Consider the following 19,189-nt stretch of genomic DNA (forward strand, 5'->3'; position numbering starts at 1 on the left):
TATTAATACTATTAATATTAATATTTTGAAAATATGCAAAAATATGCTTCTTTTAATTTTAAAAAGTATATTCTAGGGCAGGAGTTGGCAAACATTTTCTGTACAGGACTAGACAGTACATATTTTCGGCTTTGCGAGCTAAAAGTTCTCTAGTAACTAACTACTCAACTCTGCTGTGGTGTGAAAGCAGCCATACATTATATGTTCTAAAGGAACCAGCATGGCTGTGTTCCAGTAAAATTTTCTTTATAACAACAGATGGTAGGGAAATAAAAAGGAATGAAGCACTGATATATGCTACAATACAATTAAACCTCAAAATAGTATAGTCAATGAACAAAGCCAGCCACAAAAGTCCACATAATCTATAATTCCACTTACAGTTTATGAAATGTCAAAAATAAGTACATCTACAGAAACAAAGTAAATTAATGGTTGCCAGGGGCTGGGAGGAGCAGAAAATGGGAGTTACAGCCAGTAGGTACAAGATTTCTTTTGGTATGGCAGAAACATTCTAAAATTAGATTATGGTGATGGTTGCACAACCCTAAATATACCAAAAAAATTATTGAACTGTACATTTAAAAGGGATGAACTTCATGGTATAAAAATTCTGCTTCAATAAAGCTGTAAAAATTGTGGATTGGGGGGCACCTGGGTGGTTCAGTTGGTTAAGCAGCTGACTTTGGCTTAGGTCATGATCACACAATTCATGAGTTCAAGCCCCACATCGAGCTCTCTGCTGTCAGCACAGAATGTGCTTCGGATCCTCTGACCCCCGCTCTCTCTCTCTGCCCCTTCCCCGCTGGTTCTCTCTATATATATCTCAAAATAAATAAATAAACATTAAAAAAAAAAAAAAGAGCAGGCTGGAGTTGGTCTGTGGGTCAGGTTTTGCTCTAGGGTAATTTCTGAACTAGAATTATTAAAATTTCATCTTGAGGGTAATCTTTTTGTTTTTCCTTCTTTTTTGTATCTTGCTTTTCAAAAATAGCCTGTGTCCAAATCCCTCCAAAGCAGTTCTTCCCTGTTGTGCATATCCAGGGAAAAGACTGGTCCCAGAGAAGGGACAAGAGGTAGGCAGAGCCCTCAGCTAGCCAGTCATCATTGAATGTGCCACAAAGTGCCTATGGTTTACTCCTAGTGGAAGGAGAAACAAAGGCCACGATGAGGGCATGCATAAGAGAACTAGAATGGTGTCCTTTAGGACTCGGGATATATTCTTCCCACCTTCTGGATGGAAATAGAAGTGGCTTGAGTAATGTGGGCTGCTGGGGCAAGAATTATAACCAGCAAAGCTCAGCTCAGACATGCTGAACATGGCCCGAACTACAGTGTTACCTTGCTTTACCTTCTTTCTCACACTGGAGCCCTTGGCGTTCTGGAGAGCAGAGACATCCTTGGAACCGATCACACGTCTCCCCGTGGCTGCACCTGCATGTAAGCTTACAGTCTGGCCCATAATAACCAGGCTGGCACGCTGCAGACAAAGACACCAGAACCACCGTTAACACGGGGGAAGGGAGAAAACTAAGGCTGTGGGTGGCTAGTTTTGTCTAAGCTATTTATCGGGTGAGATAAAATCCTAAAAATTATATCCACTGTTACTTTTAACTTTTTTTAAAGAGGACTACTAGAAAGTTATCAGTTACATATGTGGCTTGCTTCTATTTCTACTGAACTGCTCTGCCCCAGAACATTGTTACTAAATCACCAGGACTCCATCATAGTTCTCAATATGGCAGATGTGGAAGCAACTGATTTTGTGAGGTAAATACTGACAACCCTTGGAGCTATGGTGAATTCGCCACATTAGCATTCATGAGAGAGGGTCTGGCAACCTTGACTGCGTGTTTGTGGCAAGCTACTGTATCACAGGACGTGTGAAACTGTACTTGAAAGTTGTGAAACACATACCACTCAGTCTCACTGAACAGGAAGGTATATTTTAGAAAGGGCAGAGGGACTCTTTGAGTAGGTGAAGTTAGTACTGCCTAAGTAAGGTCCACAGAAGAAAAGATCTTCCTCTATGTTCATATCCCAAATCCTGTCTGGATCGGGCCTAAGAGTCCTGATATTTATATCCCACTGAAAAAACAAATCCTCTATGGCCTTCCAACTCCAAGTGTGGTCTGAAAACCAACAGCATGAGCACCATCTGGGAGCTTGTTAGAAACAGAGATGCCCAGGTGCCAGTCCAGGCCTATGGAATCAGCACCTGTGTTTCAATAAGAACCCCAGGTGGTATGCATGAGAAGTACATTCTATAAAGTCCAGAGTCTTAATTATGAAAACATAATTAACTTCAGATGAAAACATCCGTGATTCAAAACCCTGTAGCCCAGCATTGGGCCGCTGACTGGACAGCCCGGGTATATCCCACACTATTATTTCCAGCAAGCTGGACCTCCTTGGTATACCTGCTAGAACTTTCTCTGTTCAGGGGTGTGACTGGTACGTACCTTCATTGCACTGCAGACCCTGCCACCCTGTGGCACAGGAACACCCGTAGGGGTCTGGGAGACAAAACACATACGACTTGCATCCCTCCGGTCCACTACACCTTTCTTTACAAGTTCTGCCAAATGTGTGCAGTTCGCAAGCTTGGAGGGGAAGAAAAAGAGGACTCACAGTCAAACAGTCAACCCCTTGGAATGTAGGAGTCTTCTTTTAAAGGGTCTCTCCTAGACTTGTGGATATGGAAAATAAGCCAATCTCAGCTGTGGCATGGACAGCTTTTCAGTGGCCGGCAATCAAGCACCTCTAGGAAAGGATACCTTTTTCCAATTCACACCAAGTTACCATATGGCCTAACACAAGCCATTTAGTTTCTGTTCCCAATTGTGTCCAGGGTTCGAATTCTAAATCCAGCAATGACGGCTTTTGAAAACTATAACTTACTCAGCAAGTACTCTTGACTTACCCTTCTCACATGTCCTCCCCATAAACCCAGGTGGGCAAATGCATTCTCCTGTATCCTCATGGCAGATACCGTTGTTCATACAAACAGTGCAGATGCGGTTGCATTCAGGTCCCCACTTCTGAGCTTCACATCCTTTCAAGGAAAACAAGGCTCTGGTGAGTAGAGCACATTAACTCAGCAAACATTTACTGGGCACCCACGACCCGTCAGTCATTTTAGTGGACACTGGTAAATGAAGATAATCTTTGCTCTCTAAAAGTTAATGGTCTTATGTGAAAAACAGACATGGAAACAGGAAATAAGGATCGAAATAAAGACAAGGAGTATCTAATCCTGTCTTGGGGATGGAAGAGGATACACAGGAAGGCTTCCCAGAGGAGGTGTGTGTGAGTTGAATCTGCAGGACCATGTAATTAGCAAACAAGACAGGCTGCAGAGTGTGTTCTGAGCAAAAGCGAGATAGGGGAGGAAAGCCTGGCGTGTTCAAGAGCTGCAGGAATGGTTAGAGATAGAGCAATGGTTTTCAAAGTGTGATTCCTGACCAACAGCTTCTCCAGTACCTGGAAATCTGCTGGAGATGCCAACCTCAAACATACTCCCCATCCATGACCTAATGAATGAGAACCCTGGAGGTGGTCTAGCAACCATGTTTACCAAGTCCTCCAGAGAATGCATGCCAGAGTGTGAAAATCTCCGGTCTAAAGTACGTAGAGCAAAGAGTCAGCTAAAAAAGCAAGCAGAAGCTAGTAGCATTCACCTAGTTTTTCAAGAACATACAAGAAGTGAAGCAAGACACACAGAACCCAAAATACAAGAATGGTAAAATGCTTCTAGATTCTTTTTCATGGAAAATCGCACCAGGTGATTTTCGGTGGTTAATTATATCCAAGGACACCTTCTGATGTAAGGGAAAAAACTCACGGGGATTTGGATGATCCTTTGTGGTCAGGAATTTAATTTCTCATCTGAAAGCAACTAGTGTCTTTGTCCCTGAATATTAGTCTCACAGTGGTAAGCTTGGACCTGTGCCTACAGCTGATGTAACTTTATAACTGCTTTGGCAAGAACTCCTGGTTATCAGTATTTTCTCTGAAATAAGCAGGAAGACTGTCTACCCAGACCCTTTCTTACAGACTTCCACTTAACAGATAAAGCTACAAAATGTCTAAAAGCTAATATTTACATGCCTTAATATATAAAGGGAAAAATACTTCTGCACGATTAGTGATTTCTTGAGAGCCAGACCACACGTTATCTGCACATGTTGAAAACTAATGATGGCAGCCTATGGAGATGATAGTGGGCTTCCTCTTATATGAAACTATGTCTCTAACTATATACTTCTCTATAGACCTGTCCCAGCTTCTCCCCTAATCCTGGCAAGGGTGAAAGAATAAAGATTGGGGAAAGACTTGGGGTGACCTCTTGGGGATGAAGAAGCCAGGTAGAGTTTGTTGATGAGCAACATGCTTCTATGCAATCATAGATGTTGTTGATGAGCAATCAGGCTTCTATGATTTTCTTCAAACACTCTGAGGTATTATATTTCAGGAAACCAAATACTCATGCATACAGAGAGAAATCCTATAAACTCAATGGTTGTGAGAGATCTTTTATCAGAGAGAGAATTTATATTGGAGAGAAATCCTATAGATAAAACCAGTGTGATTTTTAACACGAAGTCTTTATGCACCGATTATTCCTAGGTTTCAATTCGTCCTAGAGAGACACCCTACAGTTATGAGAAATGGACAAATGCCTTTGGCTATACCTCATTTCTTTTCTTTTCTTTTTTTTTAATTTTTTTTCATGTCTTCATTTATTTTTGAGACAGAGAGAGACAGAGCATGAGCAGGGGAGGGGCAGAGAGAGAGGAAGACACAGAATCCGAAGCAGGCTCCAGGCTCCGAGCTGTGAGCACAGAGCCCAACACAGGACTCAAACTCATGGAGTGTGAGATCATGACCTGAGCTGAGGTTGGACGCTCAACCAACTGAGGCGCCCCTGTACATCATTTCTTAAAATATCAAATAAATCATACTGGGGAAAAATACTCTTAAATGGGATGGGTTGTAGCCTAATTCAAACTTTCTTAGAACGATTTTAGATATTAGCCATGCTTCTCAAATACTTCCACCAAAATACTCCTAAAAACAGCAAAGGAATGAACATGTGTTCCTAGCAACCTCAAGGTATAAGCTAGAGATCAAAATGTGTTTGAAATCTTTCACTTTATCTTTAAAAATCAGGTGAGTTTCAAATTCTAGTCTACATTAAGTTATGTTTGTTTTCACATTAAAAAAAAATGTTAGGGGCACCTGGGTGACTCAGTTGATTAAGCATCCGACTCCTGGTTTTCGGCTCAGGTCATGATTTTGAGGTTTGTGATCAAGTCTCAGGTTGGGCTCTGCACTGACAAGCACGGAGCCTGCTTGGAATTCTGCCCGCCCACCCCCCCTTCTCTCTCTCTCTCTCTCTCTGCCCCTCCCCCACTTGCACGTTCACTCTCTCTCTCAGAATAAATAAATTTTAAAAACATAAGAAAAAGAAAGCTAAGTCTTTTACCATAGGTCAACATCTGATGTTTCTGATATTGCTAGAAAATGTGCCTACATACTTCAGACTCTGAGTACTGCTGGTACATCTAAATGAAATGAAGATAAACTGTGCTTTTGCCATTTGGACTCTCCATGAGAGCAGTGGGATAAAAGGAGATTTCACTTGACCAAACCAGATGAACCACACTTTTCATACTTCTACTACCATTCCGAGGTGACAGGGATTCATCTTATTATCCTTGTATTTTCATACCAACACAATGCTGGACACAGAGTTATGATCAATACACATTTGTTGAACAAACGAATGAATAAATGAATATAATGCAAAGCAAAAGCAAAACTGTTGATGAGTTAGAGATTCCGATCATTAGAATGACAGAGTGGCCCAAATACTTAGGTCTGGGTATTTAAGAGCATGAAGGCTTGGCAGAGCCGGGAAAATTCAAGGCAAGTTTTTCTCTCTATAAATCAATCTCTTATAAAAACTAATGGTGGATGGTTACTCCCCACTTTGGTAGTTGTAAGAGGGTGGGGGAGCTTTTACTAGTTTTACTTCATGCACATTTTTCAAACATGAAAACAGAAATCCCATTTGAGTGTTACATGATCTGTAAAGTGTGGGATTTATAGGAGACTTAATGTTTACATATTAGACCTACCTAGAAGACCCAATTCCTCCCCACGTAGCAGATACCTTTCAGGGAGACTGCCCAATTCACTGTGATTCCCCCTTCCTATGGAATGATGCTGCTATTCAAGTGGGAGGTCCTAGGGCCCGCACTGTGGTATGTGATTCTGCACTTGACTATAGCTCATTGGTCTAGGCCAGTAGACATCTAGCATATGTTAGGCCAGTCTGATTCTTTACCCTGGGAATTCAAACTTTGGAAGTAAAAGAAACATTGCTGAAACACAGTTAGGCTAAGAGTAGCATTCTAGAGAGAGAGTCCATCTGCCACCACCAATGCTGGGCCCCAGATCCTCCCTGGGGCCTATCTTTTCTGGAAACTTGCTTGTCAGCTGTTCCACCAATTTTTAAGAGTCCTTAATATACTTTCAACCAATCCCTGGTTTTTGCTTAAGTAGCCAGAGTCAGCTTCTGTTACTTGTAACTAAAAATCCTAACAACCAAATCATTACAGACTGTGGCCTCTCAATCACTTACTCCGGACTATCAGCCTGGTGAAGGCCGAGGTGAAGAGGTTTCCTCCTATGTACCTGGCTGAGTACACTCCAGCATCCTGGGGCTGAGCATGAGGCAGATGCACTTCTAAAATATCAGGTACTTCGTGCCGGGGCACTGAGTGGATGAAGGAACCTGGTGAAGGGAGAAAGGTGGAGAACAGTGGGTCACACGCAGACACTCCTGTCTCCCCATCTGGCCTCTCCATTTCGTCAGCTCTCCCTGACTGGATACAGAAAATGTGCTCTAGCATAGTGGATGTAGGAGAAGAATGAAAAGGCTGAGCTATTCAATGCTCTACCAAAAAGTGAGAAAGGTACGGTGAGAGAGCAGGCAGTTTAGTCTATGCAATCTACCACCAAACATACGAAGACAGAGGTAAAGCTAAAGTGCTTATCTTCTGCAGGGAGAGATGAACGGGCAAAGGTACCCCTGCCAACTAACCAAGTAACCAGGAGATACCCAGAATCACTACACCAATCTGGAAGTCCCATCCATCCATAGGACTCAGAATAGTCCCCATCAATATTTCACCTGGGTCCGGCAACTGCCACCAGGTGGTGCCAAACCCATAGTTGGACCTGGACAGATTTGTACAGCACAGTTGGACTCCCAGAACCACTGCCAGTTGGCTTCCCAGTCTCAGCCTGGTCATCTCCTTAACCTCGCAATCAAACAACCTCACATTTTACATGGCTGGACTTGGGACCTCACTCATCACATCATGATGGGGTTTTATTGTACATTCACAATTCCGTATTACACATTCATAAATACAAAATGTACGTACATTCATATACATATATGAATCTGTACTTTGCTTGATGAAGCAACCAACCACACTGCCTATTAGAGCTTCTTTAATAAAATTCAATGGGCTTGCATCATAGCGCTTTACTTCAAACATCTGCCCACCAGACTGCACCAGGGTAATGATCCAACAACATGTTTTGCGTTATCTGATGTCTCACATCATGGTGCTGGAAGGAAACAAAACACATACTCACCATTTTTGTAAATCACTGCATCTTCTTCTCTAATCAACACCTTTTTGAAAGATATGTTCACATTATCTCCCCTGTCCACAGTCATGGTTAAAGTAGCTGGTAGGAAGGAAGCTTTTAAAAGAGAGAAAACAAACAAGTGAGATGAGGGGACACACTTTCTCCAGGAGCAACTGAACTACGAATTCAGAAGATGAGGGCGAGCGTTTGCCAGGAGTCAGCTCAAGTGTAGGATCTAAAAGACAATGACAGCTAATGGGTTTCAAACTTCATTAAGGTTTTGAAGAATAGGATGAAAGGAACAGTCATTTTCTCTGTAAAACTGTAAGAATGTACACACCACCTACATATACACATTTTCTCCCATACAACTATTGGGGGAGAAAAGGACTTTATGCTGATTAATATGTGTTATCAAACTAAGACCTGAGATTAACCATAAACTAAAACGATGAATCAGCCATCCTTCTCCAATCCCTACCAAGTTTTCTCAGAGTGGAGAGGAATAGAAATGGTTAAACGTTTGCCAAATGACTTGTCCCTTCTGGGTGGTGGTCCTTTTCCGTTGTGGGGATCCAGATAATTCTAATTGCTTTAGAATGCCCTAAGCATTTCTCAAATGGAATTAGCATCATGCTGGACTTATTACTAATGGTGTAAATAATGGAATATTGAACACTAAGGCAATGATGGGACCCAGTATACACACACATACACATACATATATATATAATTATATGTTTGTTACATAATTATAAATATATAATTAGATATACATTACTATATAAATATATAATTAAATACACACACACACACACACACACACACACACACACACATATATACTGACACAGTTATGGGACTGGGCAGTACTGGAAGGACACTGGGGAAGCTACTGCACATTTGGCTTATAAAACCATTTTGGAAACATCTGTCTTTGTGTCAGCCTTAGAACATAACAGTGCCCGAGTCTCTTGGTTTGTTGGACAAGATGTGTGAATTACATGTTCTAACATTCTTCCAGCCACAACAGTTTCTGAATTTCCTTAATTTACACCATAATCTACAGAGAGCCACAATTACAAGAATGGAGGTGTGATTAATTTTAGTCTCTATTAAGGTAAGCCAATTTAAAAATTTTTCAGCTTTATTGAGCTATAACTGACATACAAGTTAAGCCAATTTTTAAAATTTAAGGATCACCACTAGGAGAAGATAATCAGAATATATAACTTTCTGGGGCACTTGCCTGGCTCAGTTGGTTGAGTGTCTGACTCTTGATTTTGGCTCAGGTCACGATTCCAGGGTTGTGGGATTGAGCTCCATGTGGGGCTCCACACTGAGTGTGGAACCTGCTTAAGATTCTCTTTCTCCCTCTGCCCCTCTCCCTGGCTTGTACAATCTCTCTCTCTCTCACTTTAAAATAAAAAGTAAATAAATAAAAATAATCTATAACTTTCCTAAACATGGAGAGCAGGAGAAAATGGAAATAAAAAGACCTAAAAGGAGAGGAATAAGTCCAAATAAAAATCACAGCATAAAGAAAATATAGATTATGCCAAATATACATCAAAAGCCAGAGAATCTCAGAATGAATTAAAATATCTATTTTTTTCATGAGCTACACATTAAATGTAATGACACATAAAATTGAGAATAAGGGTGAGAAAAATAGACACCAGACTTACACTATTTGAAAGAAGCTGGTATTGCAATATTTATATCAGAAAAACATCATTTACTTTCAAGGCAAAACAAAATTTTAGGGATAAATATGATCTTTACATAATGACTGAAAAATGGGAGGCACCCGGGTAGCTCAGTCAATTCAATGTCTTACTCTTATTTCAGCTCAGGTCATGATCTCATGGTTTGTAGGATCAAGCCCCAAGTCGGGCTCCACGCTGACAGCACAGAGCCTGCTTGGGATGCTCTCTCTCTCCCTCTCTCTCTCAAAATAAATAAATAAACTTCTAAAAAAATGAAAGAGCAATCCTGAACTTGTATAAGCATCTATAACAACAGTGCTTCAAAATCCATGAAACAGAAACTGACAGAATGAAAGAAACTGACAAATCCACAAGCATAGTAGAAACCTTTAGAAGCCGATTCAACAAACAGACCAAAAATTACTAAGGACAAAAAAAAAAAAAAAAATCTGAATAACACAATTAAAGATCTGTTGGCTATTCATGGATCCCCATACCCAGCTATGTGAGCGTACGTTCAGGCATATTGCCTCCCTTATTAAGCCACAAAGCACATCTCTATAAATAAAAAGACACAATATCCTATAGAACAAATTCTCTGACCAGGAGGCACCTAAATTAGAAATCAATAGCAAAACACCTTGTACCCTAAGGTTTGGAGAGCTATGGAGTTTCAGCCTAGGACCAAGCCTGCTGAGGACCACCGGGTGAATCAGCCTTCCTTCCTGCCGCTTCTGTGGCTTTCAGACAGGTGGCTTGAGAGAGGCTGATTCAGTACTATGCACACCATGGGCTTGGAGAGCTACCCTGTGAGGGCAGAAGATGCCTTGAACTATACTCAGAAGGTCTCAGCTTTTGGTTCAGCTGCCCATTCTCCTCTGTGCCTGCTGACCCAGGCCTGATGCCCTGCCAGGACACCCACATAAATGCCTTTGGTGCAGGCAATGACACGGTGACATGGGGCAACCTTAGAGGGAGAATGGTATAGATCAAAGGGCACCATGAGCTCTGGAAGAGGACAGTCCCGAGCTTGAGGCCACCCTCTGCCAGTTATTAGACCTCTTTGAATGAGTTACTTAACCTGTGAACATCTCTGCTTACTTGTCTGTAATTTGGAAGTAGAAGTATTTACTTTGTTTATTTTTTAATGTTTATCCACTTTTGAGAGAGAGAGAGACAGGGTGCAAACAGGGGAAGGGCAGAGAGAGATGGAGACACAGAATCCGAAGCAGGCTCCAGGCTCAGAGCTGTCAGCACAGAGCCCCACACGGGGCTCGAACTTGTGAACCACAAGATCATGACCTGAGCCGAAGTTGGACACTTAACCGACTGAGCCACCCACCCAGGCGCCCCAAAAGTATTTACTTTGAAAGGTTGTTAGGAATATTAAATAATGGATGCCAAACCTGTGGGTACTTAGAAGAGGCCAGTATCCTGCCCAAATATAAACCAACAGCAACACTGCCGTGCTGAGCTGTGCAGGATGGACATGAGTGGCAGCTTGCTCACTTGTACTGACGTGGATCAACCATGCAGGGCCTGGCAGGGGGACTTGACTGGGCGCCCTCTCACTCTGACAAGATGCGTCCATGAGCAATCCTAACAGGAGCAGCTCCTGCTCTCTGAGACATGCTCCTGGGCGCCTGTGAGAATCTTTTCTGACCATTTCATGCTGTTGTTCCTTTCTAAGTGGTTTGTTTATATTTTCTGCCCCTTTGTGTGAAGACTGTTTAGCTAACCCCAGACTTGTCACTCAGCATTGTATTCTGAAAAGGAATAGAGATTCCCCGAGGCTCCACTCCAATGGGGCTTTTCTTCCCCACCCCATCCCCACTCTGTGGATTTTTATTATTACAGACCTTGTGCCTTTTAAGCTCCTGTTTCCTTAGGTAGAAACAATCATAGCAGAGTTCCACTGCTGTCCAACCTGCCACGTCCTGCATTCCTGGCTCGAGGTTGATTGTTCTCTGCCAGGTACTAACAAAGGGGTCTACAACCTTCCATGCTGTACTTTGATGATGCAGGAGCCCAGCTTGCACACAGTACCCACAGACTAATGTCATGTGACTTGACTGTACCGTGAAAACCGTAAGCACCTTTCAACAGTGCCTACTAGCAGGCACTACATTTCCTTATTTTTTTTTTTTTAATTTTTTTTTCAACGTTTTTTATTTATTTTTGGGACAGAGAGAGACAGAGCATGAACGGGGAAGGGGCAGAGAGAGAGGGAGACACAGAATCGGAAACAGGCTCCAGGCTCCGAGCCATCAGCCCAGAGCCTGACGCGGGGCTCGAACTCACGGACCGCGAGATTGTGACCTGGCTGAAGTCGGACCTTAACCGACTGCGCCACCCAGGCGCCCCTACATTTCCTTATATACACACACTGGAATACTACTTGGCAATGAAAAAGAATGAAATCTTGCCATTTGCAACAATGTGGATGAAACTACAATGTATTATGCTAAGGGAAATAAGTCAGTCAGAGAAAGATAAATATATGATTTCACTCATATGTGGAACTTAAGAGACAAAATAGATGAACATAGGAGAAAGGGAGGAAAAACAAGATAAAAAGAGAAAGGGAAGCAAACCATAAGGGACTCTTAACTAAAAAGAACAAACCGAGGGTTGCTGGAGGGGAGGTGGGTAGGGGGATAGGCTAAACGGGTGATGGGCATTAAGGAGGGCACTTGTTGGCATGAGCACCGGGTATTATATGTAAGAGATGAATCACTAAATTCTACTCCTGAAACCATTATTACACTATATGTTAACTAACTTGGATTTAAAATAAATAAATAATAGTGCCTACTATCAGGCACTACTTTTTCTAAGCACTTCACACATAGTTAATTTTCATAATACCTCTATCAGATAGTTACTACAATTATCCTAATTTTACAAGTGAGGAAATTAAAGTACAGAGAGGCTAAGTAACTTGTCTAAAATCACACAGCAATTTCATGGGAGAGTCAGGGTTTGAACTAGGTAACTCAGCTCTGGAAGCCTCTCCTAGGTTATATAACATTAGCACTCAAAAGGCTGTGAAGTCCTATTACCTCATTTAAAAATGAGATTGCTAGGGCCTGGGTTCAAAAATGACTTGAGTAACATGATCTAGATGGGCTAATTAACTGACAGAACTTAACTAAGAACATGATCCACTTTTTCCTTAAGGGCTGGAGAAGAGAATCGATGATAGTAACAGTTATAAACAAAGAGGCTTCTCAGGGATGTAAAATAATTGAGTTCAATTTTGGGTACCTCCGTTCGTGTTAGACTAAGGGTAGTTTCATGTCCATTATTATTTTGTGCAATTTTGCGACAGTGCTGTGAAGATGTTGTATCCTGTGTCTACCCATGTGGGAGATGGTGTTAAGGGTGACTTAGTCCCTTACTCCAGGCCTCCTGACAGTAAGAGTTAAAGTTGAGACACAATCTCAAGACGCCCCCACTTATTGAACCACACCCGCTCTCCACACTCCTCTTATTCCAGTCCCACAGCCTTAGCTCTTAACTGCAGCCATTGTGAACTATGTTCAGTCTGCAGTGGACCACGTGACCACTCCCAGGCAAGTAATGAGCTTCCTCCCTCCTCTGCTCCTGCTTTTTCCCTGTGTCTGACCAAGTCCCACTCCTCTTCAGTCTCCATGTAGATGTCCCTTTCTCCAGGGGCCTCACTCGCCCCCTGGGACCCAGGGTAAGTGCCCCAAGGCTGTTCTCCAAATGCCCTGCACTTTCCCCTTCCAGGCCCCAACAGCACAGCTGCCCTGCTAGACTGAACCCTCCTGGACACAAGGGCACGTCTGTTTTGGAAGGCAGCACAGGGTGTTGGTTAGGGCCTGGCTTCTGGGATCAGCCTGGGTTATCCTTCCTAGGTCCAACAGTGGATACTAGGTGTGTGAATGCATCTAAGTTACAATAGCCAAAGGCCTCATCTATTAATACAGGGTCATAATAATCAGCACCAGATACATGTTTGGTAAAGACTTAATTACACAGTAATGTATATAAAGCTGCTGGGGGAATGTCAGGCAGGTAAACACTCAGGACATGCTACCATCGCTGTACCTCCCATGTGTGACACAAAGAGACACCTAAGAATACTCGTGGAATGAAAGAATAAATGAATGGATCAGATTTCAAATTTTCCTATTTTCTTTAGGCTTTTAACACATTCATTTGTGTTATTTAGATACAAATGGCGGGGCGCCTGGGTGGCTCAGTCGGTTAAGCGGCCGACTTCGGCTCAGGTCACGATCTCGCAGTGCGTGAGTTCGAGCCCCGCGTCGGGCTCTGTGCTGACAGCTCAGAGCCTGGAGCCTGTTTCAGATTCTGTGTCTCCCTCTCTCTCTGCCCCTCCCCTGTTCATTTTCTGTCTCTCTCTGTCTCAAAAATAAATAAACATTAAAAAAAAAAATTTTGATACTAATGGCTCCTCTCTGTCAACTTCACAAATGGTGTTTGGAAGGTCTGATGTTCTTAAAGTTATTTCTCGAATGAAAATAGGAAGGAAATAACCTGTGTTTCCTCCTGATGGAAAACTCTGAGACAGCCGCTTGCATGTGAAAATATTTCAAACTTCATTTATACCTCCCGACCCCCAAATGAAATCACCAGGGAGGTTTGAACAAATTGCTTTTGATTTTTTTTTTTTGCATGATGCCATTGATAAAAAACAGTTTGGCCATGTGGAGTGTGCGAGCCAAATTAAGCATGTTTTGGCACATCTCAAATGGATTTTCCACTTCCTCCCCAGATGCACGAGTCAGCAGCAAGCAGGGATACATGTTTATCCTATCCTGCTGTGTCCCTGGGCAGACACCTCTGAGATCCCATTATGTGTTACTAGGGAATTAATAGTACCATGAAGACACCGTTGTAGAGGTTTTCCTGATTCACATAAAGGATATCACTTTCCTCACACTGTATTTCAGCTACTGGATGGTCGGTAAAAGATACAGAATCCTTTCACCACCCTGAGATGTTGTTATTACAATGTAGGAAAGGGGGCACCTGGGTGGCTCAGTCAGTTAGGCATCTGACTCATGATTTCAGCTCAGGTCATGATCTCACAGATCGTGGGGATGCAAACCCACAGCTTGGGACTCTTTCTCTCCTTCTCTCTGCCCCTCCCCCTCTTGTGCACACACCCTCTCTCTCTTTCTCTTAAAAATAAATAAATAAACATTAAAAAAATGAATGCAGGAAAGAAAGTACTACCTATTTTTCTGTTTTGTATAAATTTTGTATACCGATTATGTTAATGAATGGTATTCAATTTTTTCCACAACTGAGTAGAAAATAGTCTCACTTAATTATTGCTTATTCCAGGACACTAAGATAATTATTGAACGTTTACAATGAGCCAAATAAGTTGGTGGTCTTCTCATTTGATCCTCAAATGTACAGGGAAAAATCTCTATCCTGGTGATATTTTTCAAAGGAGGAAACATGATTTCAGTGAAGTAACTTGCCTTCATGGTACCATTTAGTTGCACAGCCAAGCTCAAACCCACCCAAACTACCTTCACTATGCCCTGGGCTGCTTTGCAGGGTTTCCATTGGAGCTGTTCTGTTCCCAACAAGTGTTCAGAATCGGGGAGGGCGGTTCACAGTAAGCGGAAGGGATATACCGAGGGTCTTGGGTGGTCATCCACACAGGCTCTGCAGTCGGATCACTTGGCTTCAAATTCCATTCCCAACATTTACAAACTGCTATTGTTATTATGTAATTTATTCTACAATGTTTCATGTCACCCAAGCTTTTAGCAACACATCTGTGGTGTCAATCAAATCTTAATATGAATGCACTCATGGGAACTGGCTTTTGGTAGATACCTTATTTAAAACTGAATACAGTTTTGAAGGTATTGTTAGTGAGCTCGTTACACAAATGATGAAAAAAGAGACCAATAGGTGCTAAGTAACTTGCCCAAGGCCACAGAGCTGATAAATGGTGGAGATGGAATTAAAAGTCAGGGGAAAGGAGACTAAAAGGCATCATCTCCACATTATCAAGTCTGCTTTTACCTCATGTAACTGAATTTAAGTTCTCCTTTACCTGTGCTGGCCTTGACTGTCAGTTTGGAACAGTCATTGGTCTTTGACTCCCAACATTCTGATTTAATACTCTCTACAGGTTCTTCTTTCTACACTGTCAAGTTGAGCCCCAAGCCAGCCCGGAAAGAGCACAGCAGCACTTCATATTTCATTCCTATGAAGTCACTGGGGACAAATCTCAGATTATCTTCATTCAGAATGGGGAATTATCAGCAAAGAGACATAACTCTTTACACAGGTCAAATCCCGAATGACACAGGCAAAAAATAATAGAGTTGACTTTTTAGCCATGATAGCTTTGGCACACCTCACATCCCTTTGTTCAGACTCTCTCCCCTCAGCGGAGAGCTGCCTTCCTGGGAATGTCTGCTGTGCACTTTTCCCACTCACCCTTGTGTCATCTAAAGGTGAACATTGCAGTTTTGCTAAGAAAACCTTTTCCTTCATTTGTCATGAATAGCAATTTTATCATTTTTGACTTGAAAATGAGCTTGCTGCCTTCAAATCTTCTAATTACCAATGTTAGCAAATTCAAAGAAATGTTTTCAGGTGGACCCCAGCTAGGGGCTGATTCTCCACCCTTGCTACTGGAAGTGTGGTCCACAGCCCAGAGGCACCTGATCACCAGGGGCATTGTTAGGCATGTATGATCTCAGGACTCTCCTCAAGGACCTACTGAACCAGAGTCTGCATTTTACCAAGACCTATGGGAAATTTATAAGCACGTTCAGTGTTGAGAAACACTGGTCTAAAACAATGCAGACTCCTATATAAAAAAAACAAACAAAAACAAAAAACAAAACAAAACAACAACAACAACCACCACCTGCCAATAAGAGAAATGTGTAGAAGTGTGTTATTTATCTGGATCAGTTTTATGATTACAAATCAAACCCCGAAGAGTTCACACAGTCATTATCTCATGAAATGACACATTCGCAGGCCACAGTCCCTGTGGTTATGATGACATCAATTTGGAAAGGACTCCTTCACTAAAGGTATGACCAGCCCAGTAAAAAGGGCTGATGACTGAGTGGCCAGATCATTTGAGTCAGAACAAGGAAAGGTCATCTCTGCTGGAATTCTGTACCATCTTCCCAGCAGGCAGCACCAAGATACCAGAAGTCTACCTGCCTGGCCAGGCCTGGGAGTCCTGGGGTAAAATAGAATCATTAATAATGTTCACAACACTTTCTCCTCCAACTGCCATCAGGATCGGCCTAAAGATTTAGCTTAGAGCCACTTGTATCTTGGGAGAAAGTCTCTATTACATCACTGCCTTGGGGAGTGGTAGCAAAGAGTTATACACGACCCCCCTTCCCTCCTGGCCCCCAGCCCCCCTGCGCCCTTTGCAAAAGGCCCTCAACATCTCCCTTCAAAGCTCTGGTGTTCTGTGAGCTAAGTGTGGTTATTCAACTTTCAAAATGAAATCATGGTCTCTTTCCAAGAATAGTATACCGCCTGCAAAAAGGGCCTCAATTCTTCATCCCTCCCTGTCACCATAATCTTTGCCATTTGGTTGTGTGATGCCCATCCATTCTGACTTTAGGTTCAGCTGTTTGACTTTCTTTGGGCAATAAAAAATGAGACGGAAGTGAGAGTATATACTACTGAGACTGGGTTTCAAGAAGCCTTGTGTGTTTTCCTTTCTTCTCTGGCTCTTGTGCCATCTCTGTGAGAATATACCTAGGTTAGCCTGCAAAAGGATAACAGACACATGGAAAAGAGCCAGGCTGGCTCAGCCAAGGCCAGCATAATAAGCCTACAGGCAGCCAACATCCATGTGTGGGAAAGCCCAGTCGAGAGTGGTAGAGCCACCTATCAGCCCCGCTGACTTACACTCATAAGCTGTATGTGCTTGCTGTTGTATGTCACTGCGGTTTGAGGTCATGTGACACACAGCATTCCTGTGGCACCAGAAAACTGATACATTAAGTCACCAATGAAGCTGAGTTATTGATAGATGCTTCCCTTTAAAATTTCTTATCTCTACCACACTTTCCCCTGAAAACATTCACTTCTGTTAAGAATACTCAGGGGCAAGCAAAACAAACAATCAAATGAAAACTCAATGAGAAAGCTCAAAACGGCCAATATTTTGGCACGGACAGTTAGTTGTCTCCATAACTGTGATTTTCTATTACATACATGTAACCTGTTCAGGTCTCCATAAGGGTCATGAAGCTCTTAGTACAAAATATAATACAGTTCATCTCATGACCTAGGCACAGTGTCTAGTGGAGGGGCTGAATGTGCAAGAAGTGGACTGGCCAGTCTCTTTTATCTCTAGTGCTATACGTGTATCAAAGACAAGCAACGCCTGGAACGAGGCAGACAAGGTCTTCAAGCTCCACACTCACACAGCTCATGCCCAGTCTCTGAGTGAACAACTGCCAAAACAAAAGTTGTGTGTGAGTCTCAGCACACCTCACCTGCCCACGACTAAGGGGCATGTTACCTTGCTGGCGCATCTTCATGGTCCGTATCCTTATTGCTTCTCCTCGAACTCGCCCTTCACAGAAATACGCACCATTGATTTCACTAGCCTTTTCTCTCTTCCAAACGACTTTTTTCGCCCATTCTCTGGTCACATCTTGAGTAACTTCCAGTGGATCTTGGTGCTGGTTCATTAAGGCTTCAAAGTCCCTTCCTATGGTGATGGGCTCATGGGGGCGCCATCCAGTGGCGATGCAGGTGAGGGATGTTTCCGCATCAGACACGAGAGGTAGGGAATTGATCAAGATCAGGTCCATGGCACTGTCCACTGTTCCTAAGAAGAAAGCACATAATCTATGAGGAAGGTTATTACCATGGCCCCACAGATGAACTGATTTTTACAAAGCCCTGTCTAAAAATAGCTAGGGAGCAGTCTTTCTAATGCTACTCTTCCATAGGACAAGATCCAAAACTCTTTACCGTGACCATCACTCAGACGCTTCTAACCAGTCCTGCTCCACTGCACACCCTAACTACAATGAACTATCAGTTATTCTCCATCCCCAAGACAAAGCTGTGTGTTAAGAATCTCCACCCACTAAAGTGTCTGGGACATTAGTTAAGAATTCAGCAAATGCTCGTTGAGTTGAAATAAGTTCATGATAATAGCATTATTGTCATTAATGATAATTAATAATCAACATTATTAAAAATTAATGATAGGGGTACCCGGGTGGCCCAGTTAAGCAGTCAACTCTTGATTTCATCTCAGGACATGATCTCATGGTCATTAGATCAAACCCCACAAGACTGTCTTTCTCCCTCTCTCCCTCTCCCTCTGCACCTGCCCTGCTCACACGGGTATCTGCTCTTCCTTTCAAAACAAATTAAATAAAGTAAAAAATTAATGATAATGTGGTACTGCCACAATAAAGCATTCTAAAAAATATATCAACTCTACACACAGCATGCTAACTTTATAGACTCTCGCTGTTACCAAAGACTTGTCCAATTCCATATTAAGTCCCACAAGACAGGGACTGAGCGAGGTCCACCTTTCTATCTGAGCTTCATTCACTTCATCTTTAAAACAAGGCTAATAAGACCCACATTGCAGGATTCGTGTGAAGATTAAAGGAGATAAAGTACAAAACTTACTAAGTACTGTCTGTGTCTGCTACATACAATAACCACTATTTCAGCTCTCTTTATTGTTTTCTGAACACCTATGTCCAAACCTCAACCCTCTCCAAATGTAGTTAAGAAATCCTATCTGGTCTTTAATAGTTATTCCATAAATAATGAAG

At 42.4% G+C, this 19,189-nt stretch overlaps 1 protein-coding gene across 3 annotated transcripts in view; it reads right to left on the bottom strand.

Moving 5' to 3' along the window:
* TEK (TEK receptor tyrosine kinase) overlaps nt 1–19,189 on the bottom strand; it is a 106,625-nt gene that overhangs the window by 43,065 nt on the left and 44,371 nt on the right. For all 3 annotated transcript variants that reach the window (XM_058695187.1, XM_058695186.1, XM_058695185.1), the window contains exons 2-7: nt 17,905–18,216; nt 7,675–7,785; nt 6,650–6,802; nt 2,924–3,055; nt 2,463–2,603; nt 1,352–1,480 (exon numbers count right to left, since the gene is read on the bottom strand). In XM_058695187.1, coding sequence (XP_058551170.1) covers nt 1,352–1,480; nt 2,463–2,603; nt 2,924–3,055; nt 6,650–6,802; nt 7,675–7,785; nt 17,905–18,216 — 978 coding nt within the window. The remainder of the gene's footprint in view (nt 1–1,351; nt 1,481–2,462; nt 2,604–2,923; nt 3,056–6,649; nt 6,803–7,674; nt 7,786–17,904; nt 18,217–19,189) is intronic.

This window comes from Neofelis nebulosa, chromosome 12, assembly GCF_028018385.1.
Source record: "Neofelis nebulosa isolate mNeoNeb1 chromosome 12, mNeoNeb1.pri, whole genome shotgun sequence".
Lineage (NCBI taxonomy): Eukaryota > Metazoa > Chordata > Mammalia > Carnivora > Felidae > Neofelis > Neofelis nebulosa.